Source organism: Gambusia affinis, linkage group LG11 (genome assembly GCF_019740435.1).
Source record: "Gambusia affinis linkage group LG11, SWU_Gaff_1.0, whole genome shotgun sequence".
NCBI lineage: Eukaryota > Metazoa > Chordata > Actinopteri > Cyprinodontiformes > Poeciliidae > Gambusia > Gambusia affinis.
This window is the reverse complement of record NC_057878.1, coordinates 25,778,389-25,795,850: the sequence shown is the minus strand read 5'-3', so window position 1 is coordinate 25,795,850 and position 17,462 is coordinate 25,778,389. Positions and strand designations below refer to the sequence as shown.

At 39.9% G+C, this 17,462-nt stretch overlaps 1 protein-coding gene across 1 annotated transcript in view; it reads right to left on the bottom strand.

The window, feature by feature from the left end:
* The window catches only part of ttn.2 (titin, tandem duplicate 2), a 218,530-nt gene that overhangs the window by 134,399 nt on the left and 66,669 nt on the right, over window positions 1–17,462 (bottom strand). The window contains exons 60-80 of the mRNA XM_044131634.1: window positions 17,169–17,447; window positions 15,669–15,947; window positions 15,294–15,581; window positions 14,925–15,203; window positions 14,408–14,689; window positions 12,047–12,325; window positions 11,665–11,946; window positions 10,529–10,807; window positions 9,282–9,569; window positions 8,080–8,358; window positions 6,691–6,972; window positions 6,328–6,606; window positions 5,458–5,745; window positions 4,864–5,151; window positions 4,469–4,759; window positions 3,251–3,538; window positions 2,490–2,594; window positions 2,125–2,410; window positions 1,866–2,049; window positions 1,301–1,384; window positions 909–1,176 (exon numbers count right to left, since the gene is read on the bottom strand). Coding sequence (XP_043987569.1) covers window positions 909–1,176; window positions 1,301–1,384; window positions 1,866–2,049; window positions 2,125–2,410; window positions 2,490–2,594; window positions 3,251–3,538; window positions 4,469–4,759; window positions 4,864–5,151; window positions 5,458–5,745; window positions 6,328–6,606; window positions 6,691–6,972; window positions 8,080–8,358; window positions 9,282–9,569; window positions 10,529–10,807; window positions 11,665–11,946; window positions 12,047–12,325; window positions 14,408–14,689; window positions 14,925–15,203; window positions 15,294–15,581; window positions 15,669–15,947; window positions 17,169–17,447 — 5,457 coding nt within the window. The remainder of the gene's footprint in view (window positions 1–908; window positions 1,177–1,300; window positions 1,385–1,865; window positions 2,050–2,124; window positions 2,411–2,489; window positions 2,595–3,250; window positions 3,539–4,468; window positions 4,760–4,863; window positions 5,152–5,457; window positions 5,746–6,327; window positions 6,607–6,690; window positions 6,973–8,079; window positions 8,359–9,281; window positions 9,570–10,528; window positions 10,808–11,664; window positions 11,947–12,046; window positions 12,326–14,407; window positions 14,690–14,924; window positions 15,204–15,293; window positions 15,582–15,668; window positions 15,948–17,168; window positions 17,448–17,462) is intronic.

Sequence of the window (17,462 nt, the reverse complement as noted above, 5' to 3'; positions counted from 1 at the left end):
GGTTTCAAGATACACCGAAATATGAAAAAGTCATGGTTTCAAAACCACTAAAATATTCTGTCATACTGTTCCTGCAGTATAAGTACAACGGAGTATTTGGACCATATATATAAAAAAAACATTATCAGAATAAAGCCAGAATATAAGAATAAACTCATAATATTTCAAGAATGAAGTCACATTGCAAGAATAATGTTGTACGTTAATTAAGTCAAAATAATATGAGTATAATCAGTTTAAAGTAACAATATTTAAAGAATGAAGTTGATATTTTGAGAATAGCCATAGAAAAATAAAGTCATAATAATATGAGAAAACTGGCAATATCTTGAGTGGCATTAAAAAAATAATGAATAAAGTTGAAATAATAAAAGAATAAACGTCGTATAGTCAGTTTCCAGACTACACAACTGGAAACTGAAGTAGTATAGTCGTATAAAATACGAGTATACAACTTTATACTCGTATTATTATTTATAATAATACAAGAATATTTTTTTTTATATTTTGAGAATAGCCAGACTGTGAAAGTAGTTGTATTATTATGACTACATTCTTCTTCATTATTTAAAAATTTTTTAGCACAGCCCTAATACTCTGTCGTTAGATCTTCCAAAGAGAATTAAAGTTGACAACGACAATAGAGACTATGGCTAATTTAAATTTCTAGTCAAAGTAACATGTCTGCCCTAATTGTTCTTTTCGAACAGCTTTAGTTCTGGCAGCAACATTGCGAAGATCAATCCACAATTCATTAAACATTTAAGAAGAAAATCACCTATTCCCATTAAAGCATGATAAAGAAAATGCAAAATAACACATTATGGAGCTGTAATCATAACGCCGTGTCATGTTATCATACTGCTATAGTTTCATATCGGCCTACGCCTTGTTGTGTCGGTACTGACCTGTGACGGTGAGCTTGGCGCTGGAGATGTGCGGCCCACACACCACCCGGTAGTTGCCCTGGTCGGACGGCTGGCACCTTTTGATCTTGAGCAGGTGGCGGTCGCCGCTGATGCTGATGTTGTATTTGTCGTCTGTGTCAAGCTTCTGCGTGCCCTTGTACCATGACAGCGTGATCTCTGGGTAGTTGATCTTGATCTCGCATTCAAACACCGCCTCTTCGTTGGTGAAGACGGACTGGTTGGAGATGTCCTTCACTACAGTGACAGGCTGCAGACGACACAAGACAATTATCGGTCATGATGGTGACAGAAACTGCAACAATTTCGAAGCAACACTTTATTATTTCCTCAACATTTTTTTAATGTGGAAGTGTATAACGGTGTGTCCTGACCTCTGTCCTCTCCATCCTCTTCTGCAGGTCGGCCACCAACCGAGCCATGTCCTCATCTGACTCTCTGTCTCCACGTTCCACTTCCTGTCAATAACAACGACATTAATCAGCAACGTCCTCAAATAAGAAAGCCTGGATGGCAAAAGCACTTTTTCTTACCAAGTCTTTTACGTCTGATTTCTCTTGCAAATATCTTCGTACACTTGAAAATAAACCTATCTTACAGGTGACTTTTCAATAATATATAAGTGCTTGTTTTAAGTACATGATTCCTTAATATTTATTAAAAAGTACTAGTTTTACTGGTAGATTCTTTTGTTTAGCAAGACAGTTTTCTAATATTTATAAGTGAAATATTCTGCCAGTGGAACTAATACTTTTAATAAATATTAAGAAATTATTGACTTAAAACAAGGTCCTTTAACTGGCTGAAAAGTTACTTATGAGTTAGTTTAGTTTTATTTTAAGTGTAATAAGGTATTTGCTCTAGAAAGAAAACTAAAATACTTGGTAAGAGTTTGTGTTTTTGCAGTGAGAGACGAGCAGCAGACTGTGGGAGCCTCACCGGTCTTCCACTTTCTTCGCCCCTCTCTTTCTTGAGCTGCTCGATGGCCTGCAGCAGACCTCTGTAGTCGGTGATGCCGTACATACGGGCGTATTTCTCGTACTCTTTGGGGTCGACGTTTCTCAGCAGCTCGACAATGTCGATGTCCTTTTCCTCCTGAGGACTCTTCTGCTTCGATGGCGTCCTGAAGGGACACAGATCAGATGTTAGGAGTTTGTTTTCCCAGATTTCAGCTGAGAAAGTTCTTGAATGAACTCACTTCTTCAGTTTGGCTCGGAGGTCTCCTTCTAGTTGCGGCGCCTCTTTCTTTCCGTCAACATGCATGTCGGCGTTGCACTCGATCTCGCCGTGCTTGTTGGAGGCAACGCATCGGTACTGACCCGAGTCCGACTTGGTCACCTCTCGAATCTCCAACTTGGACTCCTGGCCCTTCTGCACGATTGAGATGCGGCCGCCGTGGGTGAGTTGCCTCCATTTTCCCTTCATCCACTTCACACTTGGGATGGGTTCTCCTCCAACTTTAGCGATGAAGGTGGCAGTTCCCTCTGTAGAAAGAGAGGTGGAGGTTAGGACAGGAAATAAACATTTTCTAAAGATTTCTTCTCTCCACTTTGAAGGTCTTACTCTCTGTAACGTGCGCAGTTTTGGGTTCCTCGATGAAGAATAGATTATCCAGTTTTTTGGTTGGAGCTGCTGCTGGAGTCTCGGGTTTAGCTGCTCCTGGTTTCTCTGTAAGACAACAACACAAGGAAACATGTTTTTTTTATTTTTACTTGCTAAATAAGTAGTAAACTGTCAGATTTCTGCAGACAAATAAATGAGTAAATTATTGTAAATGTAAAAAGAAAAAGTATCCTGCAGGTCTGCCAGATAAAAAAAAACAGCAAACCATATGCTAATTTTTAAAAATCTTTTTCTGGATTTTTTTTTTGTCGTTTTAGCTACAAGATCAGGAGGTGATTCACTTTTACTTTATTTAGACACTTATTAAATGGTTATGCTCAAGACTGTGTTTTGGTTCCTATTACTAATAAATTAAATTAAAATCAAATCCCTGGATGAATACTTTTTGTTGCACCTTACCTAGTATCAATGAAAAAAATCTGCCACAAGAAATTTCTAATAACATATGACATAACATTCATGTACACATGAAATGTATGTTATTTCACTTAGAAACCCTTTGTTATAAGTGAAATGCAAAAGGAACAAGCATTATTGACAAGCAACTAAATCTTGCTTCAAAGTTACTTTTCAGTTAGTTTTCTCTTATTTGAGGTGTAATACGACTAGAAACTAGACAAAAAAACTTGGTAAAATTTTGTGTTTTTGCAGTGAAGGTTTAGATGCTGGCTGAGATGATCAGGAGGTCCTTCAGGTTTTACCTTTCACTGTGACTTTGGCCTTGCAGAACTCAGCGCCGGCTTCATTTGTAGCCTTGCAGAGGTAATCGCCAGCATCGTGTTTGGAGGCTGAGCTGATCTCCAGACTGGCTGTACCATCAGAGAAGCCCAGCCTGATGCTGCCGGCTGATGAAAGCTCCTTCCTGTCCTTCATCCACTGGACCTTCAGAGGAGCGGACCCGCAGACGTGACACCTGAGGCTCAGCTTGTCGCCTTCATCCACAGTCACTGGTTTGAGTGGGACATCAAACACTGGAGGCTTCTTGGCTTCTGCAGATGAGATGAAATGGTTTGAACTCAGATGCAGACACAGGGTTTAGTTTAATTTAGAAACAAAACTTCTGCACCAATGGTACCAATGGGCGATCCATTCCATTCTGTACAGCCCATTTTTACAAAAGACACGTTTCTGAAAAGGTATTAAAAAGTCAGAGTGGGCCTGTGGGCAGAGGCTGTTAGTTTGTCACACTGAAAAAAGAATGAATACCAAAAGATTTGTGATTTTTGTGATCCTTTAGCTGCTTGAAATAACAGACTGGAACAGAGACTGTAACAGGCAAAAACAGAGACAGGAACAAACCAAATAACCAACAGGAACAAATAAAATAATAATAATAATTTTAACCTAGTAAAAGTGAAGGAAACAGAAGGGGAGCTATTATGCTTCCATCAACATGTTATCATATGTCTATGGGGAAAGTTATTCCTAGATAATGACAATTTAGCTGTTTTAGGGTCTCCTGTCACTTTAAATCAAAATAACACTTGTCTTTTCCCGCGCATGTACACCACAGACAGCAGTAAAACCAGCTGACCAAACATGCCGGAGTTTCACTTGGGTTGCTAGGTGACTGGCGGAACTCTGCTGGGGTTGCTAGGTAACAGAAAGGTTTTGAAACAGCTAATTTTCAAGACACCAAAAAACATTAGCTTATTGCCATAAAATACCTGTGTAGATTTTTTTAAGCAATTGAGTTGTTTGTAGAAGCAGTGGAGAGCCAAATGGAAGTACAAAGACATGCAAAATGTACATTTCGCATAATAGGTTCCCCTTAAAGTGTATCTGAACTATTACTTCTAAGAGGAATTTAACTTCTTTTACAGCCAGGAGGTTGTTTTTCTTTGTATTATATAAAATAATTTTCCTCTTAAAATGTTTGACACATCAGCCGATGAGTGAACTTTGAACACCAAACCCACCCAGGATGCCCACAGTGACGTCGCAGGATGCTCTTCCAGCTTCGTTGGAGGCCTGGCAGGAGTATCTGCCGCTGTCGGTCACCTGGCTACTCTTGATGCACAGCACCGCCACATTGCTCTTAAAGCTGATATCGTATTTGTCAGAGCTGTGGATTTCCTTGCCGTCTTTGAACCAGCTGACCGAAACGGGCTGAGAGCCGGAGACTCGGCCCTCAATTTTTACCAGTTTGCCCTCCGTGTCTTCGATGTGCTCCGAGGGCTTTTTGGTGAACATCGGTGGATTTTTACGCTCTGAAACCAAGAGGGAAAAGAAACGGTGAAGAGAAGAAGTGGGTACTCACCTAAGACTTTCCCTCAGAGGGGTTTGAGGGTTTTGGGTGAGAAGACCAGAATACCTTTGACAGAGATGTCAGTGGAACAAGAGTCCTTCCCCATGTCATTGGAGGCATGGCAGAAGTATTTCCCTGTGTCACCTTTATCCGCCTTCAGTATGGTCAGGTGGGCGGTATTTTCCACACAGCTGATCTTATAGTTCCCACCAGAGCGGATATCTTTATGGTCTTTGGACCATGTGACTTTGATGGGGGCAGACCCAGTCATGTGACACTCCATTTCGATGCTGTCACCCACCGTCACCTCCCGCGGTGACAACTTTCTGTCAAAGACCGGAGCGTATCTGGGTTCTGCAGACCCGTGAAGGAGCAGCGAGAAGATAAAACAAGAAATCTTTAGGTGAACTCCAACTCTTTCGACACAATACTACAGGACAGAACGTTTTCTAAAGCCCTTACTCTCCACTGCACACAAAGTCTTAACATTAGTAGTGTCCAAATATCTTGTAACAAACAAGACTCCTGCTTGATCCAAGTTCATGAACTCAACTGTCTCTAATGACACTTGAAACCATTTGTCATTAAAAGCAGAGTTAAACTAAGACCCAGAATCCTCTGCTTCCTTTGCAAACATCCTACAGTGGGACTATAACAGACCTTGCATGGTGAGTTTGGCTCTGCAGGAAGTTGAGCCAACACTGTTGGTCGCCACGCATGTGTACTCCCCAGAGTGCCTCATTTCGCCACGGCTGATCTGCAGCACAGCCGTATTGTCGTCATACAGCATAGAGAACTCGCCTCCCTGCGTCAGCGGCTCGCCGTCTTTCAGCCATGACACCTCAATGGGTGATGAGCCGGCGACACGGCACTCAAAACGCACCGCCTGACCCTCTGTCTCCTGCAGGCTGGTGATCTTTTTGGGGAAGGAAGGAGGCGTTTTGGCCTCTGGAGAAAACAGAGGAACAGTAGATGTCAGGATTTCTCTAAATTCAATTCTGTGTTGTCTTAGGGTGAATTCACACCAGGCTGTTTAGTCCGCTTTACTCAAACTCCAGTTTGTTTGCCTAGAGTCCGTTTCGTTTGGGGAGGCGTGAAAGCCTGGTCGCACTCTGATCTGGATTAAAAAAGTGAACTCTGGTCCGTTTACAACACTACAAAAGCAGGAAGCAAACTATAGTACAGAGTATTCTGAGTAAATAAAACCAAAAGAAATGCGAGTTTATTGCTAACAGGAGAAATGACAACGATAAAAGAGAAATCCTACAACCACAAAAATCTGATGCTACAGCAATCTTTTTTACATTTTATGAAGAAGGAACTTGCGCTCAGTGAGAGTCAGAGGCTTTTGTGTAATTTCTTTCTGTGGTTCTTGGTGCAGTGCCACCACAGGCAAGGAGGGGAACAGGTTTTTCAGTTAGTTTGGTTCATTTGACGCAGTGCAGTGTGAAAAAGAGCCACGAAAGCAGTTGAAAATATAAGACATGTTCCAGCAGTCTATGGGACTATCAGGTGTGAAAACCTCCTTACCGAGAACATTGAGTCTGCAGGTGGAGGAGGCAGAGCCGATCTTGTTCTCCGCCTTGCAGGTGTACTCCCCGATGTCAGCTTTGGTGGCTTTGCTGAGCTTCAGACTGGCGACGCCCTTTGAGTACTCCAACTTACAGCTGGAACTGGACCGCACTTTACCATCAGCCTTGAACCAGGACACCTTGATCTCAGGTGTACCTGCCACCTGGCACTTCAGACACACAGCATCACCAGCAGTCACCTCCATGGGCTCCAGAGATTCAACAAAGTATGGAGGCTCTGTTGACACAATGAAACATGGGAGTGAGAACCTCTGGGATTCTTCGGCAGAAGAAAATCAGTCAGATTTGAAGCAAGACTAACCCAAAATGGACACAACAGCTTCACTTGTGTCCTTTCCTGCCTCGTTGGACACCTGGCAGCTGTACGTCCCTGCAGCCTCCTTGTCGTCTGTGCTGAGACACTCCAGGATGCAGGAGCTTTCCGTTGTGGTGATGTTGTATTTGTAGGAAGCAAAGATCTGCTGGTCGTCTTTGAACCAGCTCACTGTGATCTTTGGAGTTCCGGTGTACGAACACTCGAGCGTTAGAGGTTTGCCCTTCTCGACTGACACGTTCTTCAGCTTCTTAGAGAAAGATGCCGGTTCTGACAGACACAAAAAAAACATTCTACTTAAAGAGGAAACCAAATAATCTCTGTGTGCATGCTCATTTTAAACACCTTCTCTATAAACTTGTAGACTAATAAAATAAACTAAACTAAAAAGCTGGCTCCACTAATGCTAAAGCGCACATTTCAATCATATTGACATCTAAAGTGTGTTTTGTCATCCTCTGGAGGGCCAAATTTGTTACTACACTCCGATCACTTTAGGAAGTGATTCTTTAGCGCAGACATTTTGCTCATGGTTTCAGTTTTATAATTGTTGAGTTTTGCTAACTGTGCCGTTTATTTTGCTTCGGTCCGAAAAATTTGTAGATTTTAAACTGTTTACGCTCTACAGTGATGCATTCTGGGTACAGAAAATGTAATTTGATGAGCTGCACGGTTGAGAACGTAAGGAGTTCCAACAAAAAGGCTTTCAGAACAATTCATATATGTTAGTTTATTAAATGTACTTGTTTAAATAACAATCCTTCTTGTTTTTTCATATAAGTGTTGAATTTGTCAGTATACAGCCTTCTTTTGTTGTGTTTTTGCCTCTTGCTTAAAAATGTTTCTTTAAAAAAAAAAAAGAGAGAGAGAGAACCTGAGTAAAGGAAACAGAACTGTTGCCTATGGTGACTTCAAAATAAGAGCATGAGTTTAAATGTCTAACTACTGGGAGAATTCTTGACATCTGATAACCAAAACTTTAACACAGATGTTGGACTTTAACTGAAAGTTTACAAAACAGCCAGGTGAAGTAGCAGTTTAGAAGTTATCTGTAAGAGTTAATGTAGGGGAAGCTAAGTGCACAAAACATTTTCAAAGTAAGCACTGAGTTAAAAGTTAGTTTAACTAACAGAGACCACGACTGCTGATTAGGATGCAAAAGAACCATCATCTAGACAACTCCTCATTTGTATCAGTTAAGATACAAACTTACTGGGACCTAATCCCTCCCGATTTAGCTTCATATCTCCTTTCAAAGCCCTTACAGACCTTTAATTATCTAAAAACTATTATCACTCCAGAAGAACTGTTGGCTTTCATTATGGTTCTAACTGGAGCTTCTAGGACTGTAACTGGAGGTAGAGATGTGAAACTGACCTTTGATTGTGAGATTCACAGCACAGCTTTCTTTTCCTGCATCGTTGATGATCTGACAGGTGTACTCTCCAGCATGGGATCGGTTCACGTTGTGAAGCTCCAGAATCACTTGGTTGTCCTTCAGGGTGAAGCTGCAGTCCTTCCCTGGCAGTATCTCCTTGGTTCCTCTGAACCACTTCAGGGTGAGGGGCACGCTGCCCTTCACCATGCCAGAGAAGGTCACGTTGGAGCCAGGCATGGCCTCCATCGGCTGCAGTGGCACCACGAAAGATGGAGGTTCTGGGCGAGACGGAAACATCCAACAAGGTGGAATCAGAATGTGATAAGGAAAGAAGTCGTCAATTAACGTGTTAATTAATAATTGACTGACTAAGGATTAATCAATAAGAGGCCATTTGTAGGTGTAGACGTGCAGAGGATCAAGAGTTGACAGTATGGTGAATTAAAAAACAAAAACAGTAAATTTGAACATTGTTTTGTGCCAACTGTATTAATAAACAGAAAATTGTGGTTTTCTCATATTATTAAAAAACATATTGACAAAATCTAAAAAACAAGAACCTCTGAGGTTTCTCAATAGAAGAATAAAATATGGAAAGAATAAAATATGTGAAACACTGAATTCCCCCAAAACAGAGAGCTGTTCATACATAAATTCATGTATTGATCTTAAAGGAATGTTAAAACTTTGCTCCATGAAGGGAATTAATTTCCTTCAAAATCAACTCTGCTTATTCTCATCACGTTTTTTTTACCAACATGGCACAATTTTTCTCGGTTATGCCCTCCACTTTTCTGTTGCTTGCCTTATTAGCAGATTAATAATTTATAAATGAGAACTTGACGCTGCTCCTTCATGCAGCTTAGCTGAATAAAATAATATTAAGACAAAACTTTGTCCAGTGTTCATATTTCAAAACAGAACTGCACAAAGCTCATTTTGTATCTCTCAACGAACTCAGTTTGACCCTTTCTATTTTGCATTCTTGCATCCACTGGCTGAGGTTGAAGATGAAAAGTGGTGCCCTCTGCTGGATGGGAGCCAAAGTACAACACTAAAAGAAGGTCTAAGTAGCAGTTGAAGCTAATTTTAATAAACAACAAATCATAGGTAGATTAATTATTTGCATCCCCAGAATTTGAGTTTATGTTTCACTGAACAGAACCAAAACAGAAGTGCTCAACATGAAGCAGGAACTGACCTTTGACAGCCAAAGTTGCTGAAGTTTCACTGAAACCAGCTTTGTTGACGGCTTTGCATTTGTAAACTCCGGAGTCAGTCATCCTCAGGGTCGGCACTCTCAGCGTGCAGCTGTTGTCGCTGAAGGAAACCTCGCAGTTCGGCCCACTCTGTACCTCCTCACCATCATGGTACCATGAAATAGTAAAAGGTGGAGAGCCCGACACTTTGCACTCCATCTCTGCAGCTTCTCCTACAGTCATCTTACAGTCCTTCAGTTTCCTGGTGAACGATGGAGGAACGGTCTTATCTGTTGACAACAGAGGCAACAGTTTGTAAGAACATGCTCAGGTTTACAGCTGCAACTCAATGAATTACAACATCATAAAAATATTTTTATTTCAGGAAGTCTGAGGTAGCCTCCCCTTGTAGGTTTTTAAGGTTTATACAATTTACAACTTTATAAAATACAAAGAATGTTAAATATATGTGTTAAAAAAGCTAAGAAAAGAAGTAAAGATAAAATAAAACCACATACAAACTCAAGACCCGTGGGCCAAATCTGGTCCACCAGAAGTTTTTATGTGGCCCTCCAAACTCTTTATATACATTACAGTTGTGTGCTTAAATGTTACTTTATCAATCAAATCACACCTGTTTTGTGCTGTGCCAAATAACATCAAGGTGAAAAGATGTTTTATATTTAACTTTATGAGAATCTCAATGCAGAAACAGCTTTTTATGAATCTAGTTTCTAGTGCAAATGTCTTAGTACCTATGAAATAAAACTAACTTAGAAGTAATTTTCCAGCAACATAGAGGAGCTTGTTTTAAGTAAATAATTTCTTACTATTAATGAAAAGGTTCTAGCTCCACTGGCCAATTTTCTCACTTATAAAATGGGAAAATGTCTTATTATAAGTGAAAAAAGTCTGCCAGTGGAACTGGTACTGTTTATCAATACTAAAAAAACAAACTCTTAAATCTTGCTGGAAAGTCACTTATAAGTTAGTTTTGTCTTATTTCTAACGTACTAAGATATTTGCAACTAAAAACTAGACCAAAAATACTTGGTGAAATTTTGTATTTTCATTATGTGTTTAATAAATTAATATAATGAATTTCTCCTTTTGACTTGAACTTTGAAATAAATAATAAATGTGGATTTTTCTTAACCTCTTACATAATAAAACACATTTATCACAAACTAAAAGAAATCACACAATGTTACGTATTTTCAAACCAAATTAACACAGATTCAACACCCACCCAAAACGGTGAGATTAATTTTACTCAGGTCTTTTCCGACTTGGTTCATGACCTGGAACGTGTATTCGCCAGAGTCCAGTTTCTCCGTAGAAAACACGTTCAGACTGGAGATCATCTGCGAGAAGGAGATCTTGTACTTCCCGGATGTGGCCAGCTCCATGCCGTCTTTGAACCACTTGGGGACGAGCTCCGGCGTTCCGCACACTTTGACCTCCAGGGCGGCCATGTCGCCTGCCGTCACGCTCAAAGTTTCGGGTTTATCCACAATCTTAGCAGGCTCTGGAAGTGGGAAGGAGCAGGAGTAGAACATGCTTTTCATCAAATACGGACAAGACACCGACTGACAGACAAGACTATGACGGCGTATTGGGGCCATTATAGATAGAAACAGAGAAGGACTAAATTTCTGCCAAAATATCAGAAATTTTGAGGATAATCTCAGATATTTTCTAGGAAAAAAAATATGAAAATTTCTGAGCCAGAAAAGTCAAACCCCTCTAGATTTATCTCAGAAATTTTACCATTAAAAATTTAACATTTGAGAAAAACAACAAAAAAAAAAAATTAAAGAATAAATATGAAAATTTCTGAGGTTCAAAAGTCAAATATTTTAAAATTGAGTTGAAGTTCTGAGTTTCAAAATTTTGGACCTTTGAAACTCTGAAATGTCCACGTTTTTGCTATAAAGTTTGTAAAATTAATCACAAAATTTGTTTTTTTCTGGCAAATCACAACTTTTTAACGTCAGACATTTTCTTGCTTTTTTAGCAAATGTCAGAGATTAATTAAAAAAATTCAGAATTTTTTTCTAGCAGATTTTAAACTTTAGGGGCCTAGAAACCTTTTTGTTTTTTCTGGAAATCTTCTTAAATTAAGCTAAAGAGTAAAAAATAAATTTTCAACCTTTGGAGCTCAAATCTTCAAGTTTCTTGTAGAAAATTTCTGAGATTACCCTAAAATTTCAGATTTTTTTTTTTCCTTTGGAGCTCAGAAACCTGTTTAATTTTTCTTGAAAACTTCTGAGATTAATCTCAAAATATCTGTGTTTTTGGTGGAAATTTACTCCTTTCTTTTCTATTTACAATACACCGTCCAACAACACTGACAGAGAAAGAGAGAATTATACGATTACAAACCTAGGACAGTCAAGTTAGCGAAACAATCCACACTCCCAGCATCATTTCTGAGTTGGCAGGTGTATCTGCCTGCAACGGTTGCATCGGCCTTAAACACAGTAAGTGCCACCTGGTTGTTCTCAAAGGTGATTTTCCTGTTGTCACTGTCCCTGAGAATGTGATCCTTGTCCTGAACCCAGGACACAGTAATGGGTTCAGAGCCTCTAACAGTGGCCATAAGGGTCACCTCCTCTCCCAGCATCACTGTCATGTTGGACAGTTTCTCCACAAATGATGGCGGCTCTGAGAACAAAAACAGCGCAGAAGGTAGAGTGAGAAAAGGTGGCAGGAGTGGAGGGAGGGGGGCAAGGTAACCTGAACGTCCAATACTTTCAATACTGACCTCTGAGTTTAACCAAAGTGTGGCAGGAGTCACTTCCTACACTGTTTGAAACTTTGCACTCATACTCGCCGACGTCCGAAGGCTCTATCCCAATGACATGCAGAGTGGCTGAGCTCCCCTCGCCCACCATCTTATACTTCCTGCTCTCCATCAGAGGTTTCCTGTCTTTGAACCAGGCGACCTGGAACGGAGCGGAACCGCTCATCTCGCAGTACAAGCTCACGTCCCTACCCATCAGCCCCTCAACAGGCTGGGGTACTTTCACAAATGCAGGGGGGTCTACGAAAAGATCAGGAAACCGTTACAGAGGCATGAGTGGGGAAAATGAATCACAACTAAAAGCTCAAAGCTGACAGCCGTAACTGGAGTTTCCATGAAAAAATCAGACATGTTTTGGATTTGGGAAAAAAGAATCGGATTTGGATCAGATTTGCCTGGAGTGTGAACATAGTGAGACAAATACTTAATAATTATGATTCTTTCACTGAACCTCTGAATGCAAATTTCCTTATACAGATTTACAAGATACAAACTGCCTGTTTGAAGTAATTAGGTTTGTATTTAGAGGCTCCAGTGGACAAAATTATTTGTTTCTCAGAAATTAAAATAATACATTTCCCTCTGATGTAATTTATCAGCTCAAGTTCAACTCTGTTTAAGGATAAATTATCTGTGATTTATATTCATGTTGAGCAGTTCTGATTGGAGGTTCAGTTTCAGGCTAAACAATCTCCATTATTTTTTTAAAGTTTAATTCATGAATTCCAGATGTGTGATCAAATCTACAACTATTACCTGCCTTTTACCTTTTAAGCAAGTAAAAGGTTATTTTTATTGCAATGTCTCGACTAAAATGAGTGGAAAAAACTCTTAGACTTAGTTTCAGTCTTTTACATTGACAACAGATTTTGGTTTTGCTTCTTAGATCATTTCAGGGTTTTTTCTGACACAGGGGTGCATAGTTAATATGTTTGAATAGTTTTAAACAGGGTGATATTTTTCAGTTGCTTAACTCTGTTAATTGTGATAATTTTGACTTTCAGTAACTGAAAACCTAAAGTCAGTTTTTAGAAACTCAAAATGATACATAAGACCAAATTAAATGGCAAATCTGACAGAAAAGTAGCCTTTTACTGCACAGTATTTGGATTCAATAATTGGTTGGACCTTTGTTTGTTTTAACTGGTCTTATGTAATATAATTAATAAATACATTTTGGGGTTTAATTGGCTGTAAGCCATACTAATCAGAATTTAAAAACTAAGTGAAATATTTCACTGTGTGTGTTTAATGAATCTATAAATGAGTTTCAAGTTTCAAGAAATACTTGAACTTCTTTCTAAATTACTGAGATGCACCTGAGGACCAAATACTTGGTCTAAAGGTGGTCTTTATTTGGTGGAAATTAAGGCTAAATAAGGTTTACATATTGGAACTACATCAGAAGCTTTTAAGACGACAGCTCCTAAAAAATAAAAAGAAGTTGAAAATTAAATGAGATAGTTAACTTTAAGTGTAGTTTTAGTGAAGGTCAAAGTGTGCAGTTAGTGGAGGGAAAAACTGCTGACAGATCAGTAGGAACATATCAGGAAATTTAAAAAAGGTTGCGCTGTAAAAATGGAAAAGAATAAAAAATTCGACTAACAGTTAGTTGGTAATTGTAATTTTGCAGAAACATCTTATGTGTTTAAAGATAAAATGTTGAGTCCATGCATAAACTCAAGAGTTTAGATGGATTAAGGTAAATTTTGCTTCAAGTTCAAAATTTAGGAAAATCACTACCGGGAGTTAACAAGGTCAACTTAAACAATTGCAACAATTACATTTTTTTCACGCATAATATGGGAAAAATGTTGTTACAAGTGAAAAAAATTTGCCAATGGAACTGGTATTTTTTAAATCAATATTCAAATATTGATTTAAAACAAACACCTGTATCTTGCTGAAAAATTACTAAGTTAGTTTTGTCATATTTTAATTGTAATAAGATATTTACCCTAAAAGCTAGACAAAAATACTTCGTAACTCCTTGTGGTTTTGCTGTGGGGATGTAGAATGAGTTTGAGTCAGATGTTTAGGAAGTAGTGTTTGGTGAGTATGTAGTTAAGTATGGCTAGGATATGAAAGTTACAGAGGAAAAATGTTAGAATTTATTATAGCATGTTTGTTAATAAGTTGTGTTTCATTTCAGAAAAAGGCACAAGTGAAGTCAATCTGATTAATGATTAAGGTGAAGAAGAGCACTTCTGATGGTGGTTGCTCAGATTCAAGAGGGAGATAAAGAGAAGTTGTTACAGGTGTCAGCCTTGAACGTGAGCACACAAGTATTAGAGGCTTGTTAGACGTCTGTGGGAGGCTGACCTTTAACAGTAAGTGTGGTGCTGCAGCTCACACTGCCAGCATCATTCTGAGCTTCACAGGTGTAAACTCCATCATCATCAAAGCTGCTGGACACCAGCTCCAGGACAGCTACCGAGTCAACAAAGGAGGTCCTGTAGTTGCCCCCATCCGAGACCTTGGTGTCGTGTTTGTACCAGGTCGTTTTCAGAGGGGCCGTGCCATGGACTTTGCACTCCAGGCGGAGTGATTCGTCCCGCTTTACAAACTTAGTGGCGGGAAGTTTCAGCACAAACTCAGGTGGTTCTGGAAGGCCGAAACACAGACAAACAATCAGCAGCTGGAAGCAAACAGAACAGACAGTAACAGAACAGAACATACAAGCTGACAATCATGAGCTAGCAGTGAATGCAATGCAAAGACTGGACACATTTTGATGAATTACATCTGAGTGAACAGAATCACTGTACTATAAAGCAGGTAGGATGGGTTTAGCTGGAGCATGAGATGAAGAATCGTTTAAAAAATTGTGAGTCCCAACCTTTCACAGTCAAATCTGCACTACAGCGTACAGAACCAGCATCGTTGCCGACTTGGCAAGAGTAAATTCCACTCTGAGCAACGGCCACTGAGTAGAGCTCTAAGAAGCAGGACGTTTCATCCACGCCTGTGAAACATGTTGGCCCGGTCATGAGCTCCGTGTCGTCCTTGAACCATTTGACCGTAAAGGGTGGCGTACCCGTAAACGTGCTTTTGAAGCGAACTGTGGCATTGGGCAGAGCCGCCTGTGACTCGGGCAGCAATACAAAGCTGGGAGGCTCTGAAGGCAAGACAATAAACCGGGTTAAAGAGGTACTCACCTTTGTTTTCAGTACATTACGACCAGTCAAATTGAAGAGCAGCGTCTGACCTTTGACCCTGAGGGATCCACTACATTCACAGGTCCCAGCTGCATTGGTCAGTTTGCAAGAATACGACCCAGCATCAGGTCTCTCAAGCTGTTCGATTTCCACAGACACAGAGTTGTCCTGCTGGATCAGTTTGTGTTTGATACCACTGGAGATTTTACTCCCATCTTTCTGCCACTCCACAGAGATTGGGAGGGAACCGGATATTTTACAGCAAATCTGAACAAATGAGCCCAGAATCTCCTGCATTTCTACCAGTGGTTTGATGAAGCTCGGAGGAATTACTTGCTCTGTCACCAAAAAAGGAGTAAGAAGGTCAATATAATTTAATCAGTGTGTAGTTGATGTGGCACATTCGTCGGGATGGTCACACCAACCTAATACGACCACTTTAACTTTGCAGGAGCAGCTGCTGATGTGGTTTGACACCTCAAACACATACTCTCCTTGATCTGCTTTCTGCGCTCCCTGAATCTTTAGGCTGCTGATGTTGTTCTCAAAGATAAGCTTGTGCTGCCTTATGGACTGAAGTTCCTTGCCATCTTTCATCCATCTCACCTTGAGCTCAGGTGAGCCTTTCACCTTACAGTCTAGACTGACTGGATCTCCGACTGTTACCTTGATTTCCTCAGGTTTCTCTAAGATCTGAGGGGGTTCTACAATGTAGAGCAAAGTCAGGATTAAATCGATTCCTTGCTTTAATATTCACTCACCAACCATTTTATAGGTACATCCTTTCTATTGCATATGAATTTGATACATATAGGCATTTAGAGATGACGAAGTCTCCTTGCATGGCCTAGCATGCTTGTTGATACTAGACCGGCCCATTTGAGTATTTTGGAAACTGGTGAATTAAAGAAAATGGTCCAAAAAAGATAATAGCCGATGTTATTATAGAAAACTGAGAATAGTAGAAATGCAACAGTAGCCCAAACCTACTTGATCCAACTAAGACAGTGGTTCTCAATCCTTGTCTTCAGGACTCATCACTGTCTTGTACGTTTTTGTGTTTTTTCCCTTTTACACGTCTTAAGTGAATTATTGACAGGTTTCTGTAGCACTTAATCATAATGCAATCACTTCAAGTGTGCCAAAGCATTTGTGCATTAAAAACATAAAGACAATGGTTCCTGGGGACTAGGATCGATAACCCCAAAAACTAAGGTATCTGGAATATTATGTGCAGTGAATGAATAATGGGACCAAATTTGATATGGCAGCAGAATACCAAATTTGTTGCCATTCCTGCCAACTAAAAACAGGAAATTGACACTGCAAATTTCAAAACTACACAATAAAAGATGGAAGGAATGTTCCACAGTCTCACAAAGCTCTGTTAGAGATGTGATATTCAAATGGTAGGGAGAGAATTTGACCAAAAAAAAATTCAAGTATTGTATGCATCGTATGCACAAGGCTAGTGGTGGAATTGTATAGGTATGGCAGGTATTTTCGTGGCACACTTTGGCCCTTTAAGTCCCAGTTCAGTATGGTTTAAATACCAAAGCCGGAATATGCCATGACTCCTTTCTGATTGGAGCATCATAAAGCACAAACAATCTTAAACTGGATTCTTAAACATGCCAGTAAGTTACTGTACTCCAATGATCTATAAAGGACCTTTAGGATGTGGTGAGTTAGAAAATTTGCATCACGAATGTGCTGCCAACCAACCTTAAGCAAACACCATTATGACATGTCAATATGGACCAAAATCTCTGAGGAATATTTCAGGCACCTTGTTGACTAAATGGGATGAAAAATTTGAATATTTCTGAGAATAAAGGATCCAACCCAGTGCTAGCAAGGTGTAGATAATGAAATGGCTTTGTAAGTATTAAAAGTATGGAGTAAGGATTGGTTCAGCAGATTACCTTGAACTGTGAGAGTGGCGAAGCATTTATCCTGCCCAGCCTCGTTTATCACCTGGCAGCTGTATCTACCTGCATGAGATGCTTCACAGGCAGAAATCCTGAGAGTCGCTATATTGTTTTCAAAGGTTCTCTCAATCCTTGGATCCTCCAAAATCCAGCTCTCATCTTTTTGCCATTGAACAGAAAGGGTTGGAGAACCTACAACAACACACTGAAACTGTGCCAGTTTACCGAGGACAGTAACACAGTCCTCAATCCTCCTGGTAAAGGCTGGAGGTTCTATTGAAAAAAATA